Source organism: Candoia aspera, chromosome 3 (genome assembly GCF_035149785.1).
Source record: "Candoia aspera isolate rCanAsp1 chromosome 3, rCanAsp1.hap2, whole genome shotgun sequence".
NCBI lineage: Eukaryota > Metazoa > Chordata > Lepidosauria > Squamata > Boidae > Candoia > Candoia aspera.
The window spans coordinates 156,722,667-156,736,528 of record NC_086155.1 but is presented as its reverse complement, the minus strand read 5'-3'; the positions used below and the strand labels follow the sequence as shown (position 1 = coordinate 156,736,528).

Sequence of the window (13,862 nt, the reverse complement as noted above, 5' to 3'; positions counted from 1 at the left end):
GCATTAAACTGATCTTAATTGTTGCTGGTAGTGTTTGTTCTCTTTCTGTTCCCCTCCTCTCTTCACCCAGTCAAGAACTTATCCTGATTTTGATTAGCTCACACTTGTTTTATTTTTCATAGTTTTATGTTATGTTTACAGGATTGATTAATGTTATCTTTTAAGTGATTTTTAATCTAATGGCTTCTTATACTTTGTTAAAAGAGCATATTTAATAAAAAGTAAAACACTAAAGAAACAGAATGGTAGTGTTTTTAATACAGCATTATGGGCTAACGAAAAGCAATAGCAGTATCTCAAGAAACTTAACTGTAGCTTATTGAAGGCTAAGAAACCTGCCAGAGATTAGGCTGACTCCAAAAGGGTGAATTACAATGTTCAATAACCTTTCCATAGATTTCCAAAGATTTTTGATTTCATCAGAAAGTCAGATTTTAATTGATTGTTAATTATTTTATCTACTTAGCTGATACTGTAATTTTAAATGAGTTCTTGCCTCTCTATTTCACACATCATACATGCATCTGTCTGTCTGTCTGTCTTTCTTCCTGAGCATATTGGCAGATATCTATAGATAAAGGCAAAGACAGAGCCTGGACAAGACAATTTCTAAAAGAGGAAAAACAAAGAAGAAAATTGCTAATAGACCAAATTCTTTTAACTGCTGTCAACAGAAATCATGTCGCTAAACTTTTAGGAATATATTTTGTCTAGTCAATTCACTTATTATTTGCTGACACGTGATTGTTATTTGTATCTTTTAAAACCTTCTTTGCTGAAAAACAATTAAGACTAGCAGCTAGCAGAGTATCAAATCAGTAACAAACATCAGCAGATGGTTTATCACCATGTAATTAGAAGAACACACATAACAACTAGCATCTGTAGCAGACTCTGGTGATGTCAAAATAGCCACGTGTGTGATGATGTCATCATACCTATGACACAATTACAAACTTGTGTCTTGATGACTGACGCAAGTACATACGCCTTAATAATAATAGCTTCATCACAAGTGCCATTACTTGCCCATTTTGTCCCTCCTCCCTAATGCCTTCTGCTAACCCAGCAGGAAGTATTCACCCGGAAGTGCCTGGCAAACTGTAGGCATTGTATCTTCATAAGAAAAGATACCTAATAGGCCAATAATGACTGGAAAGGCCCAAGGTGAAAAGATGCTGACTTTTATCATACTAAAAAAAAATGTATTACATTCCCATACATAACATTTATAGTTCTGGAGACACAAGTTCAGAAGAATCATCTAATTGTGGAATACATTATATTCTGTCTATACTCTGGGACATCTTACTTCTAACTTATTATTATAGTAAATTATAGGTTAAGTTCAATTATAGCTAGAACTTTTATAACACTGGTCAAAAGATACCTGTCGGTTATAAATGTTCAGAATAATAAAAGTGTAGAAAACTAGAATTTTTACTACTTACCTGATACAGGACTACACAAAACAAGAAGAGCATCATATAGATGATTTTGTACATGACAATTTTTCCTTCAAAGCTGACAAAGAAGAACATTCCTCCACAGACATAAATCCAGTACTTAACAAACATCGCCATCACCATATTTCCTAGGACTTTCATTACATCTTCTTCTTCTTCCTCTTCCTCTTCTTCCTTTAATTCCCGTTCTTCCTCTTTTGGGGATTCCTCTTTATTTTGGGGGGATTCTTCTTCTTCTTTTTGGGATTCCTCCTCTGTAAATGCAAAATGTAATTTTGCCTAGAATATTTTTCATTAATTAATTTATTTTACAGTGTTACAATTATTGATATAAAGTACAACTACACTGGTCACATTGGCTGATACACAATACTATCATACTGTAAAACACAGAGACATCACATTAGTCAACAATGTAGTAAATTTAATAAAGAAAATATAAATCAATATACAAATGCATGAATACATAATTTAGTAGGAAAAGATAAAATAAGGAAAGGGAACTGAGGAACAGATTCTTTGGATCACATCTTGAGAATCTGGGTACAAATTTTAATGGCAAGCTAATAAAAACTGAATTGATTGGGAAAAATCAGAAGCAGAGTAAAACTAAAATTGAGTTAATTCTTAATTTTTTCCCTTATCTGCTTGACCTATACGTACTTATATTGCTGAATCCTAAGAGAAGTATTTCCTAGCTCATGGCGTACTTCTCTATAGACATCAATATCATGAGACTATCTTGTATATTGAGTTGAAATGTGTATTCACCTTTTTCTTCACTCTCTTCCTCTCCAATTTTGACCTCTGACAAAACAGTTTCATTTAATTGCGAAGACTTCCGCTCAGTGAGGTGTTGTCTCAGCAGCAGCCAAAAAGTAATCGCAAAAAGTATCTGTCAGCAGAAATTGAAACCAAAGAGAAGACAGACTATTGAATAAGTTATTGAATTTCCATGACCCACATTATGGTTATAGCACACTTAGGATAAACTGAATGATGTTGCCAAACGTCTTCCAGACATCAGCAAACAAAGTCTTGACCCTGAAGTAAGCCATGTTGTAGAAATTATTAATGTCCTCAAGGAGTATCCCTGGCTTTTCATCATAGCTATACATAAATATGTATCATATTTATATGACCTAAATTGTTGCCCTGTATATTGGATTACAAATGTCAAAATCCTGTTAGCCAGTTCTAATGTACCTGGAAGGCAAAAAGTTGGGAAATGCTGACATACACAATGGAGAGACCTGAATGATCATTAGAACCAAAGAGGCTTCTTATTCCTACTGTGCCTTGACTTGCAGACTACCTTCTCTGGAATTTTATAAATTAAGCCAATTATAAATTTAGACATCAGCTAAATACTCATTTTTACACATGTGATTTTTTTTTCTTTCATTTTTAAAAATATTATTAACTCAAAGCTTTTATTTACTGTAAACCCCCCCCCCTTTTATTGGATTTCATGAGGATTTCATGTGCACAGCATCAAGATGCCTTGATAGAGGAATGAATTATAGATATAGATTAAATAAACAATTAAAGGAGATTGAACAGGCTATTTTCTTCCAAAGTAATTTTGCAGGAATACTTGCTTTATATATAAACTAATCACTAATCACTGATGTCAATCCACTCCCTTTTACTTAACATTCAAGATCCTGTAGATTTATGTAACAGTGATAGTGATGCTGACAAATACTAATTAAGGGAATCACCTGGTTTGTTTAAGGATAGAGTAATTCTCTTTGCCAAAAGACACATATACATATAGAGATAATTATTATGACTAGCTTTGATTTCTCATTGTTGCTCCCTTTCTGTTTTAGTGCTTACATAGGATATCTGCTATAGTTTACTTCAAAATCTCCCAGGAGAACAATCTTTTCTACAAATATGCTTATATTTTTTAAAATAAGCACATTTTGAAAAACACAATAGGCAGAATTATGATCCAGAATTATGATCAATTTATAGGCCTATTTCTAATGAAGAAAAGATTGTGTTTAAATCCAGAGTAAATTTTATCCTGTTTACAGTATCTAGAAGTAATTCCTCTATTATTATGGTATGTGTATATTTATTTTTTATATACAATGTAATTGTTTATGATAGCTACAGGGTTTAGATAGGACATTTTATAAAATACCTAATTAATGGCAAAATTATAGGCTAGATTCTAAAACATGTAAATCCTTTGAGAGAAATTTGCTTCAGATGTAACCGAAAGAATATCTGGATCATTTAATTGGTTTTAAAACCACTAATGTTATCTTTGGTAGATGCTGATATATTTTTCTTCTTTTTAACTTTAATTATTAATTAAGGAGTAGCCAGCATAGCTTCAGCAAAGGATCGTTACCTTGTCGTGGTGCTGGAGCTTGAGCACCTCAGTGATGCCATGAGCTAAACCGTGAAGGGCCACCCAAGATGGGAAGGTCATGACAGAGAGGTCAGACTAAATGCGATCCCTGGGGAAGGTAATGGCAATCCACCCCAGTATTCTTGCCATGAAAACTAAATGGATCAGTACAACCAGAGATATGTCGGTATACCATTGGAAGATGAGACCCCCAGGTCAGAAGATGGTCAAAATACTACTGGGGAGGAACAGAGGATGAGTTCAACTAGCCCCAGACGTGATGATTCAGCTAGCTCAAAGCCGAAAGGATGGCTAGCGGCCGACGGTGCTGGTGGTGAATGGCGAATCCGATGTTCTAAGGATCAACACACCAGTGGAACCTGGAATGTAAGATCTATGAGCCAGGGCAAATTGGATGTGGTTATTGGTGAGATGTCAAGATTAAAGATAGACATTTTGGGCGTCAGTGAACTGAAATGGACCGGAATGGGCCACTTCACATCAAATGACCACCAGATCTACTACTGTGGACAAGAGGACCACAGAAGAAATGGAGTAGCCTTCATAATTAATAGTAAAGTGGCTAAACCAGTGCTTGGATACAATCCAAAAAATGACAGAATGATCTCAATTCAAATTCAGGGCAAGCCATCTAGCATCACAGTGATCCAAATATACGCCCCAACCACAGATGCTGAAGAAGCTGAAGTAGAGCAGTTCTATGAGGATCTGCAGCACCTACTGGACAACACGCCTAAAAGAGATGTTATTTTCATCACAGGAGACTGGAATGCTAAGGTGGGCAGTCAAATGACACCTGGAATTACAGGTAAGCATGGCCTGGGAGAACAAAACAAAGCAGGACATAGGCTGATAAAATTTTGCCAAGACAACTCACTCTGCATAACAAACACTCTCTTCCAACAACCTAAGAGACGGCTTTATACATGGACTTCCCCAGATGGACAACACCGAAATCAGATTGGCTACATCCTTTGCAGCCAAAGGTGGCAGACATCTATACAGTCGGTAAAAACAAGACCTGGAGCTGACTGTAGTTCCGATCACAAACTTCTTATTGCACAATTTAGGATCAGACTAAAGAGATTAGGGAATACCCACAGATCAGCTAGATATGAGCTCACTAATATTCCTAAGGAATATGCAGTGGAGGTGAAGAATCGATTTAAGGGACTGGACTTAGTAGATAGGGTCCCGGAAGAACTCTGGACAGAAGTTCACAACATTGTTCAGGAGGCGGCAACAAAATACATCCCAAAGAAAGAGAAAACCAAGAAGGCAAACTGGCTGTCTGCTGAGACACTAGAAGTAGCCCAAGAAAGAAGGAAAGCAAAAGGCAGCAGTGATAGGGGGAGGTATGCCCAATTAAATGCAAAATTCCAGAGGTTAGCCAGAAGAGATAAGGAATTATTTTTAAACAAGCAATGCGTGGACGTGGAAGAAGACAATAGAATAGGAAGGACAAGAGACCTCTTCCAGAAAATCAGAAACATTGGAGGTAAATTCCAGGCAAAAATGGGCATGATCAAAAACAAAGATGGCAAGGACCTAACAGAAGAAGAAGAGATCAAGAAAAGGTGGCAAGAATATACAGAAGACCTGTATAGGAAGGATAACAATATCGGGGATAGCTTTGACGGTGTGGTCAGTGAGCTAGAGCCAGACATCCTGAGGAGTGAGGTTGAATGGGCCTTAAGAAGCATTGCTAATAACAAGGCAGCAGGAGACGACGGCATCCCAGCTGAACTGTTCAAAATCTTGCAAGATGATGCTGTCAAGGTAATGCATGCTATATGCCAGCAAATTTGGAAAACACAAGAATGGCCATCAGACTGGAAAAAATCAACTTATATCCCCATACCAAAAAAGGGAAAGACTAAAGAATGTTCAAACTATCGAACAGTGGCACTCATTTCACATGCCAGTAAAGTAATGCTCAAGATCCTGCAAGGTAGACTTCAGCAATTCACGGAGTGAGAATTGCCAGATGTACAAGCTGGGTTTAGAAAAGGCAGAGGAACTAGGGACCAAATTGCCAATATTCGCTGGATAATGGAAAAAGCCAGGGAGTTTCAGAAAAACATCTATTTCTGTTTTATTGACTATTCTAAAGCCTTTGACTGTGTGGACCATAACAAATTGTGGCAAGTTCTTAGTGGTATGGGGATACCAAGTCATCTTGTCTGCCTCCTGAAGAATCTGTATAACGACCAAGTAGCAACAGTAAGAACAGACCACGGAACAACGGACTGGTTTAAGATTGGGAAAGGAGTACGGCAGGGCTGTATACTCTCACCCTACCTATTCAACTTGTACGCAGAACACATCATGCAACATGCTGGGCTTGAGGAATCCAAGGCTGGAGTTAAAATCGCTGGAAGAAACATTAACAATCTCAGATAGGCAGATGATACCACTTTGATGGCTGAAAGCGAAGAGGAACTGAGGAGCCTTATGATGAAGGTGAAAGAAGAAAGTGCAAAAGCTGGCTTGCAGCTAAACCTCAAAAAAACCAAGATTATGGCAACCAGCTTGATTGATAACTGGCAAATAGAGGGAGAAAATGTAGAAGCAGTGAAAGACTTTGTATTTCTAGGTGCGAAGATTACTGCAGATGCTGACTGCAGTCAGGAAATCAGAAGATGCTTAATCCTTGGGAGAAGAGCAATGACAAATCTCAATAAAATAGTTAAGAGCAGAGACCTCACACTGACAACAAAGGTCCGCATAGTTAAAGCAATAGTGTTCCCTGTAGTAACATATGGCTGCGAGAGCTGGACCGTAAGGAAGGCTGAGAGAAGGAAGATAGATGCTTTTGAACTGTGGTGTTGGAGGAAAATTCTGAGAGTGCCTTGGACTGCAAGAAGATCAAACCAGTCCATCCTCCAGGAAATAAAGCCAGACTGCTCACTTGAGGGAATGATATTAAAGGCAAAACTGAAATACCTTGGCCACATAATGAGAAGACAGGACACCTTGGAGAAGATGCTGATGTTAGGGAGAGTGGAAGGCAAAAGGAAGAGGTGCCGACCAAGGGCAAGGTGGATGGATGATATTCTAGAGGTGACGGACCCGTCCCTGGGGGAGCTGGGGGTGTTGACGACCGACAGGAAGCTCTGGCGTGGGCTGGTCCATGAAGTCACAAAGAGTCGGAAGCGACTAAACGAATAAACAACAAGCCAGCATAGAGTAAAGGGACTAGAATTCACTAGGGAAGGCAGGAGAACAGCAGCAATAACTATACATTAATTTAAGAATCTATGAAGAAAGTTATTTTTCATCCAGAAAAAAAACAAAAACAAAATAATGGTCCGAAATAACTTACTTGTTCCTAAGACTGTTCCTTAAATACCAGAAAGTCATTTGCTACAGTCAAGTATGAACATTTAAAGTATTTGAGATGCATATTTTCAGATACCAATCATAGTTTTCAAGTTGTTCTTTTGAAAAATCTTTGTTTTAGAGGCTGTCCACTACTAATATAAATGCATAAACCTTATAAAATAAGTATTGCATTGGCTGACTATATAGCTTTGTGGTGTATAATTATTACCTTTGATGCTAATTCAGGTGGAGCTTTCCGTTCTAGAAATCCAGAAACCTGACGAAGTTCATTATCATTCAGCTCAATACTCCATATATATTGTAATGTTAATAATAAATTTCCATACACCACCATAAAAGGTGAAGTTATCATTGCATATTTCCTTCGGTCACGAAGCATCCAAAGTATGCAAGACCATATCAATAATACAAATGTTAACCAACTGTGGTAAGTAATACTCCAGGCCTTGAAGGGGAAAAAAGAAAAAGAAATTAGTATAATTTCCTCAGTTCAACACTTTGGTTCAAATACATAGTAAGACATGACTGCTAAGATGTGACCGGTAATGCTCTGTTAAATGTGAATATATGTTAGACAACAGATGCAGTATATTGTCCCTTAATTCTCCCTTTAAATATGAGTGTGTGTTAGTTAATAGCTGTAGTATTATTTTCCTTCAATTCTTTTCTTTGATTGTATAGTTTTAGTAAATAACATTACGACTTCATTATTTTGTTTATTGTTTATTTTTTGATGTTATGTAAATATATTGAGAGCTCTTGCACCAAAGTCAAATTCCTTGTATGTCTAATCATACTTGGCCAATAAAGTATTCTATTCTATTCTATTCTATTCTATCCTATCCTATCCTATCCTATCCCTATCCCTATCCCTATCCCTATCCCTATCCCTATCCTATCCCTACTCTACTCTATTTAGAATCATAGAAGTGGAGGGGCTTCTTAGGCCATAAGTCCAGAGCTTTGCTGGAATACAAATTAAAGATTTCAAAACAGATGGCCCTCTACTCTCTACCTGAATAACGTCCAGTGAATGGAAGCCCACCATATCTGTAGGCCATTGATTCCACTGCTTTGATTGCTAGGAATGGTCTACATTCAACAAGTCTTAGGAAACACCCTTCCTGAAACCTGTCCTGCAATCTGAAACAAGGAAGCACAGTTTTTGTCCATCTAGGTCACATCATTTCAGGTATTGTGAGAGTGCAGTGGGATCCCCAGTCAATGCTAGACAAGCTCAGCTCTTTCAGTCTCTCAGGATTAGGCTTAGTTTACTGATTCTTTAATTTAGTTAATTATCCTAAACCACCCATTTTCTGAACTTGTTCCAGTTTGTCTGAATCCTTTTTTCAACTTTACACCTTTATTCTGACCAAAGCAGAATAAAGTGGATGTTTTGGAAGTGATGTTCCTATTGCATTTGCCTTATTCTTTGCAACCCAGTGGAAAGAAACTATGTAAATGAGGTCAAGTCTCCATGTGTCTATCCCCTGTATTAGCAAGTAATGCTCCAAAAACTGAACAGAGCAGGCAAATTTGGTCTGATGCAAGAAACCAGCACAAGAAAGATCAAGTTCAAAAATGGGCTAGATATGGCTGAAGGCTGCAGAGAAAAATATTTCAGAAAACAAGTCCCTGATTCAAATGCTGCTGACTGTTCCATTTGGATCTTCTCTCCCTTCTCTGTCCTGGTCACAGATCCACAGTGGAGCATATATTGCTCACTCTGTATTTCTCGGTATACATACTGTACACACAAACACATACAGATCCAATGCAAGGAGGAAATAGAAGTGTGTGTGTGTGTGTGTGTGTAGCATACACATAGACAAAACATGTTACTTTATTACACAAAAGAAAACACAGATCCCTGCATGATTTCTCTAATTGCCTGATTTCCCTAAATTGTTTGCAGTCATATCACAGTGTTGGCTAGTGTTCAATTTGCAATCAATACCATTCCAAATTCTTTTTCACAAGAACTATTTCCAAGCCAAATATCCCTCATGTGCATTTGATGTTTGTTTCATAAATGAAGAATCCTGCACTTCTCTCTGTTTAATTTCATTTGGTTGCTTTCAGCCCATTTTAAAATTTATGTCTTCTAGGGTATTAGAAGATGCAAATTTGATAAGCATTCCCTCCATCTATTCATCCAATCATTGATAAAAACACTAAAGAACATAGGAATCTTTTGGCTCCTGCTGCTACCAACCTCCAATTTCATAATTGAGGTATACAGTTTAAGTACAGTTTTTAAGCCAGTTAGCTATCCAGTCCAGGCATAACTAGCCTGCTGATCATTTAACATTAAATGAACTAAATGTAGCCTTTCACTTGCAGGAAAAGTCAAATGAAAGACACATGGAAAGCTTAGTAGTAGAAGCCAAGCATTACATTGGCATGCTTGCTCCATCATAATAGATGAGAATTCAACAAAATTCTGTCTTATAGTAGCGCACGGAGCAGACCAGTACCCATTAGCTTTGTCACTCAGACAAAGTTGGTGGGTCCTGTTACCTAGAGATGTGCAAGAGATAAAAACAATACCCAAAGTCATTGATAAAACAAACAAAATAACAGCATAAACACTGTATTAGTGAGTTTCCTAATGCATTTTAATCCATTCTTTACTACTTTAGCACTAAGCAGAAGCTGAGTATAGTAACATTTGTAAACCACATAAAATAAAATATATTATCCCAAGCTCAAGTTCAGGAACTTCTGCTATAAAGATTTCAAGTTTGAAGATCAGAATGTAAGGTGAAGACACTCTTTCAGAAATTCAAGCAAACTTGCTAGTGATACAGGTCAGAAATAACAAATTTAAACAACATCACGAATGATAAAATATGTCCTGGATCACAACACTGTCTCCGTTTCAAGTTGGACCAGTAGCCAGTAGATCATATAACCTACCATCATGGCAATCAAAGCACAGACATAACTCTGTTTCATGATAAAATGGAAAACTGTGACCATTGCATGAACTTTGGATTTTTTTTCTTCCTCTGAATTTTCTTCTTCTTCCTCCTCATCTTCCTCCCCTTCCCCCTCCTCCTCTTCTTTCTTTTCTGAGAAATAAAAAGAACTGTATGAATTGCAAATGATTTGTGTGTGATAAAGATTCAGATACAAATTTAGGTAAAGGTCCACTACTTTTTTTGCTGTGCTCTCACTATTCTGCCAATCAGCTTATAGGCAGCCAGTGGAGAGTACACACTATTGTTATAGTAACTGCTCTAGCAAGATACACTTCCCAACAGCCCCCAGATTAATTGCAGACAACATAGAAAGCTATGGGTTGGAATGGCAGCTTCCAAAATGGATGATATAGGTGATTTATAGGATGACACATTGCCCTCCATTGGTAAAATGGAAAAAGTGGATTAATATATACCTAAAAAAATTAAACCATACAACTGTTTATTCTCAATCTATTATGACTACCTAGGTCATTAACTGAGGGATTCCATTTGTACTGTGGTCTTGAGTACAGATCTGTCTTGGCAGGTCCATTCTCTATAGGGCACAAAGGGTGTATGTTTTGATAATCAACAGGTGTACCATTCACTGTCACAAGCAGGACCTGTTGAATAAGGATCAGAGGAATCCTTTGAAAACAGGCAGCATGTTAAAGCAATCATTTCTATTACTTTTATTGATATAAATATTAATGCTACTTCAACTTTCTTTTCCAGCCATACACATTAAATATAAAATGTGACACATTCAGACACTCAGAAGATCAAACAATGTTTGCATATGGTACACATACAAACATCTAATAACCAAATCAATAGCTTTTTAAAGAACACTTATATGGAAGTACATTCAACTGAATTTAATGAACTCTATTTTCAAGTAACTCCGCTCATGAACTTAAAAAAAAAAGGCTATTTGTCCAAAGTGTCAACAGCAATTTGGTATACAAGAACAATAGAACATATTTTCTTCTGTATTTCTTATATGGTACATAATAATATAGTATACTGATCAGCTTTAGAGAGTAGACCAGACTAAGAAACCAATGTCACATAGGTCCAAAACTACTTTTATTAGAACAGCTTTATCTTTGTGTGAATTAGGGACGGGCCTGTCTGAAGCATTTTCTCAAGCTAGTTTCTTGGAATGGACTTGTACTTGTCTGATCATTGCCTTGGTGATGGACCTTCCCACTGTCCTTCAAGGTCGTTCTTTATGCCCTCTATATCACGTCCAGAATCACAGTAGTTCCAAACATAGGACATTATTACCATAATGTCCTGCCTGTTAGTTTTCTATAAACATCCGTCTATTTTAAGGAAACAGGATGCTGGAATACATATTTTTTTAATCTGCTCCAACAGGGCTGCTTTTATGTTTTCATAAGACTGCAATTATTACATTATCTTAATAAATATAAAAATATAAAATGAAATAATTAAAAATTAAAAATGTGGATGAAGAACTATTTTTATCTTAGAACCATGCTTTGATAAATACAGTATTTTATTTGCAGAGTAGGACAATTACTTTTTTAATGTAGTTTGTGATGATAAGTGCTGTTTAATTCTAGACCCTAGCATTCTTAATCAGTAAATACTTGTATAATATGTGGCAAAAGACTCTGTGTCAATGCAATGCACGTTAGGAAATACAGCTTCTTAGGGAAGACTCCAAGTGCCCATGACCTGTGTTACAGTATTCCTGAGCATACAGAACACTGCCACTGTGTTGACATACAATATGAATGCTCATGACAGATCTGCATTTCAATACTCAGACAAGAGCAGATTCCACTACCCCTCAGTCCATTCACTGTGTATGCTTAGAGGTACGAAAAGTTTACATGGTCTATGCAAAGACTATACAGGCAGTCCTTGTTTAACTACCACAATTGGGACCAGCAACTCGGTTGTTAAGCAAAGTGTTTGCTAAGTGAAACTATGACTGTGCTTATGATCCTATTTCAGCTTTCCTTTACTTTACAAACCTGTAAAGGTTGTAAATGTGAGGATTAGTCATAACGTTATTTTTTCATCACCACTGTAACTGCAAATGGTCACTAAATGAGGCAATCACCAAATGAGGTAGTCACTAAACAAGGACTACCTATACATTCTTTGTATAGAAATTGTGTTAGAAATTGTGTTAGTGTTAGAAATTTTATTGAAAGGCAAGGTGACTGCTGGCTGGACAGATAATTTTGTTAGTCCTGTGCAGGCAGAAACAGTTACCAAAAGGAGGCACTAAAGCTGTGGCAGCTTGGCTTGGTTGTATGATTAGTCTCCCCATCTAAATTGGGGAGACAATGACAGGAAACCAGACCTCTAAACTAACCTCTGAACATGGTTAATTCGGATCAACTTCTGCTCAACCAAATCCTTCTATCCCTACATAAAGAAATCTATCAGTAATTGTCTAATTCTAAACAGAACCAAATTCATTGTGCAAATTGACTGCAATTTTGAAACCATGTACTAACATCAGATGGTTTGTGTTCATCCTGAGTCATTGACAGAAGCTGCAAAAGTAAAGCAAAAATAATTTATTAGTTTAGAAGGAAAGAGAATGCAATAATGATAACAACAATAACAACAATAAAATAAATCTTAAGAATGATAGGTTTTAGCTTCAAAACCACTGTAAGCTTAGTAAGCATCTGAAAATCTCTATCAAACTATATAGGGTGGAGTGTAATTTTATTCTGAACACTGTACAATAGCAACATAACTACTCAATGATGGACAAACACATGGTTAAAGTTACTGCTGATAATCCCAAACATAAATTAATATTGTAAAAGCCTTGTAACCAGGCTCTTGGAGGTCTACCAGGCTAGTTTAGCAATTGTCTCCAGACCAGAAGTGAACCTGCACACTCAGTTCTTAATAAAAGATCTAAGGAGTATAAAATCGATGAACTGATTCCCTTAGACTTTACTTTTCTCTCATCGGTTGTATAGTGACTTTTATGCCACAAGCTACGTCTTCTGTCTGCAGTTATTTGAATTGGGCTGCACTCTGTTTCTTCTTCCTTATTTATATCTGATTTGTCATCATCAGGCATCTGTTAAATAAGAAAAGAAAACAGAAAAAGAAAAAAGAAAAATTAACTCTGGAACGATTTTGAGAATGAAAATTAATCTCTCTAAAAAGATTAACTTCTCAAATAAAAAGTCATTGTCCACTGTCTGAAAAATCTAGGCAGTATCTACGTAGTTTATATGCAATTCAAACTGTTTTTCACTCTAGTCCTCACAAATTAAGCATTAACATAACCAAGTGCAATATCTTCTCCAATGGGCAAACATCAGCGGGCAATGGTAACTGCATCTTGCAAGACAGGATCCATATCTCACAAGTCTTCCTGCCTAGTTCAATGATTACATATCATCCTAAGCAGTTGGGAATGCTTCCACAGTAAGAGGTGTTTCTCCTACTCATCTACCATGTCAGCTAAATGATTTCATGCTATCAGGGTTCGTCAGCCTTGGCAACTCTAAGCTTTGCTGGCTGGGGAATTCTGGGAGTTGAAGTCCACACAGCTTAGAGTTGCCAAGGTTGAGGAACCCTGATGCTATCACCAGCCATGTCCAATAAAACAACATGCTGTTTGTTTTCTCAAGATATATAAATATTGGACTGTTTTCATTTTAAATAAGTTCATACAAATACTGG

General features: G+C 36.8%; 1 protein-coding gene across 1 annotated transcript in view; it reads right to left on the bottom strand.

The window, feature by feature from the left end:
- Window positions 1–13,862, bottom strand: part of PIEZO2 (piezo type mechanosensitive ion channel component 2) — a 224,439-nt gene that overhangs the window by 61,829 nt on the left and 148,748 nt on the right. Inside the window, exons 9-16 of the mRNA XM_063299098.1 lie at window positions 13,791–13,793; window positions 13,126–13,251; window positions 12,668–12,706; window positions 10,651–10,789; window positions 10,120–10,274; window positions 7,409–7,645; window positions 2,238–2,361; window positions 1,452–1,720 (exon numbers count right to left, since the gene is read on the bottom strand). Coding sequence (XP_063155168.1) covers window positions 1,452–1,720; window positions 2,238–2,361; window positions 7,409–7,645; window positions 10,120–10,274; window positions 10,651–10,789; window positions 12,668–12,706; window positions 13,126–13,251; window positions 13,791–13,793 — 1,092 coding nt within the window. The remainder of the gene's footprint in view (window positions 1–1,451; window positions 1,721–2,237; window positions 2,362–7,408; window positions 7,646–10,119; window positions 10,275–10,650; window positions 10,790–12,667; window positions 12,707–13,125; window positions 13,252–13,790; window positions 13,794–13,862) is intronic.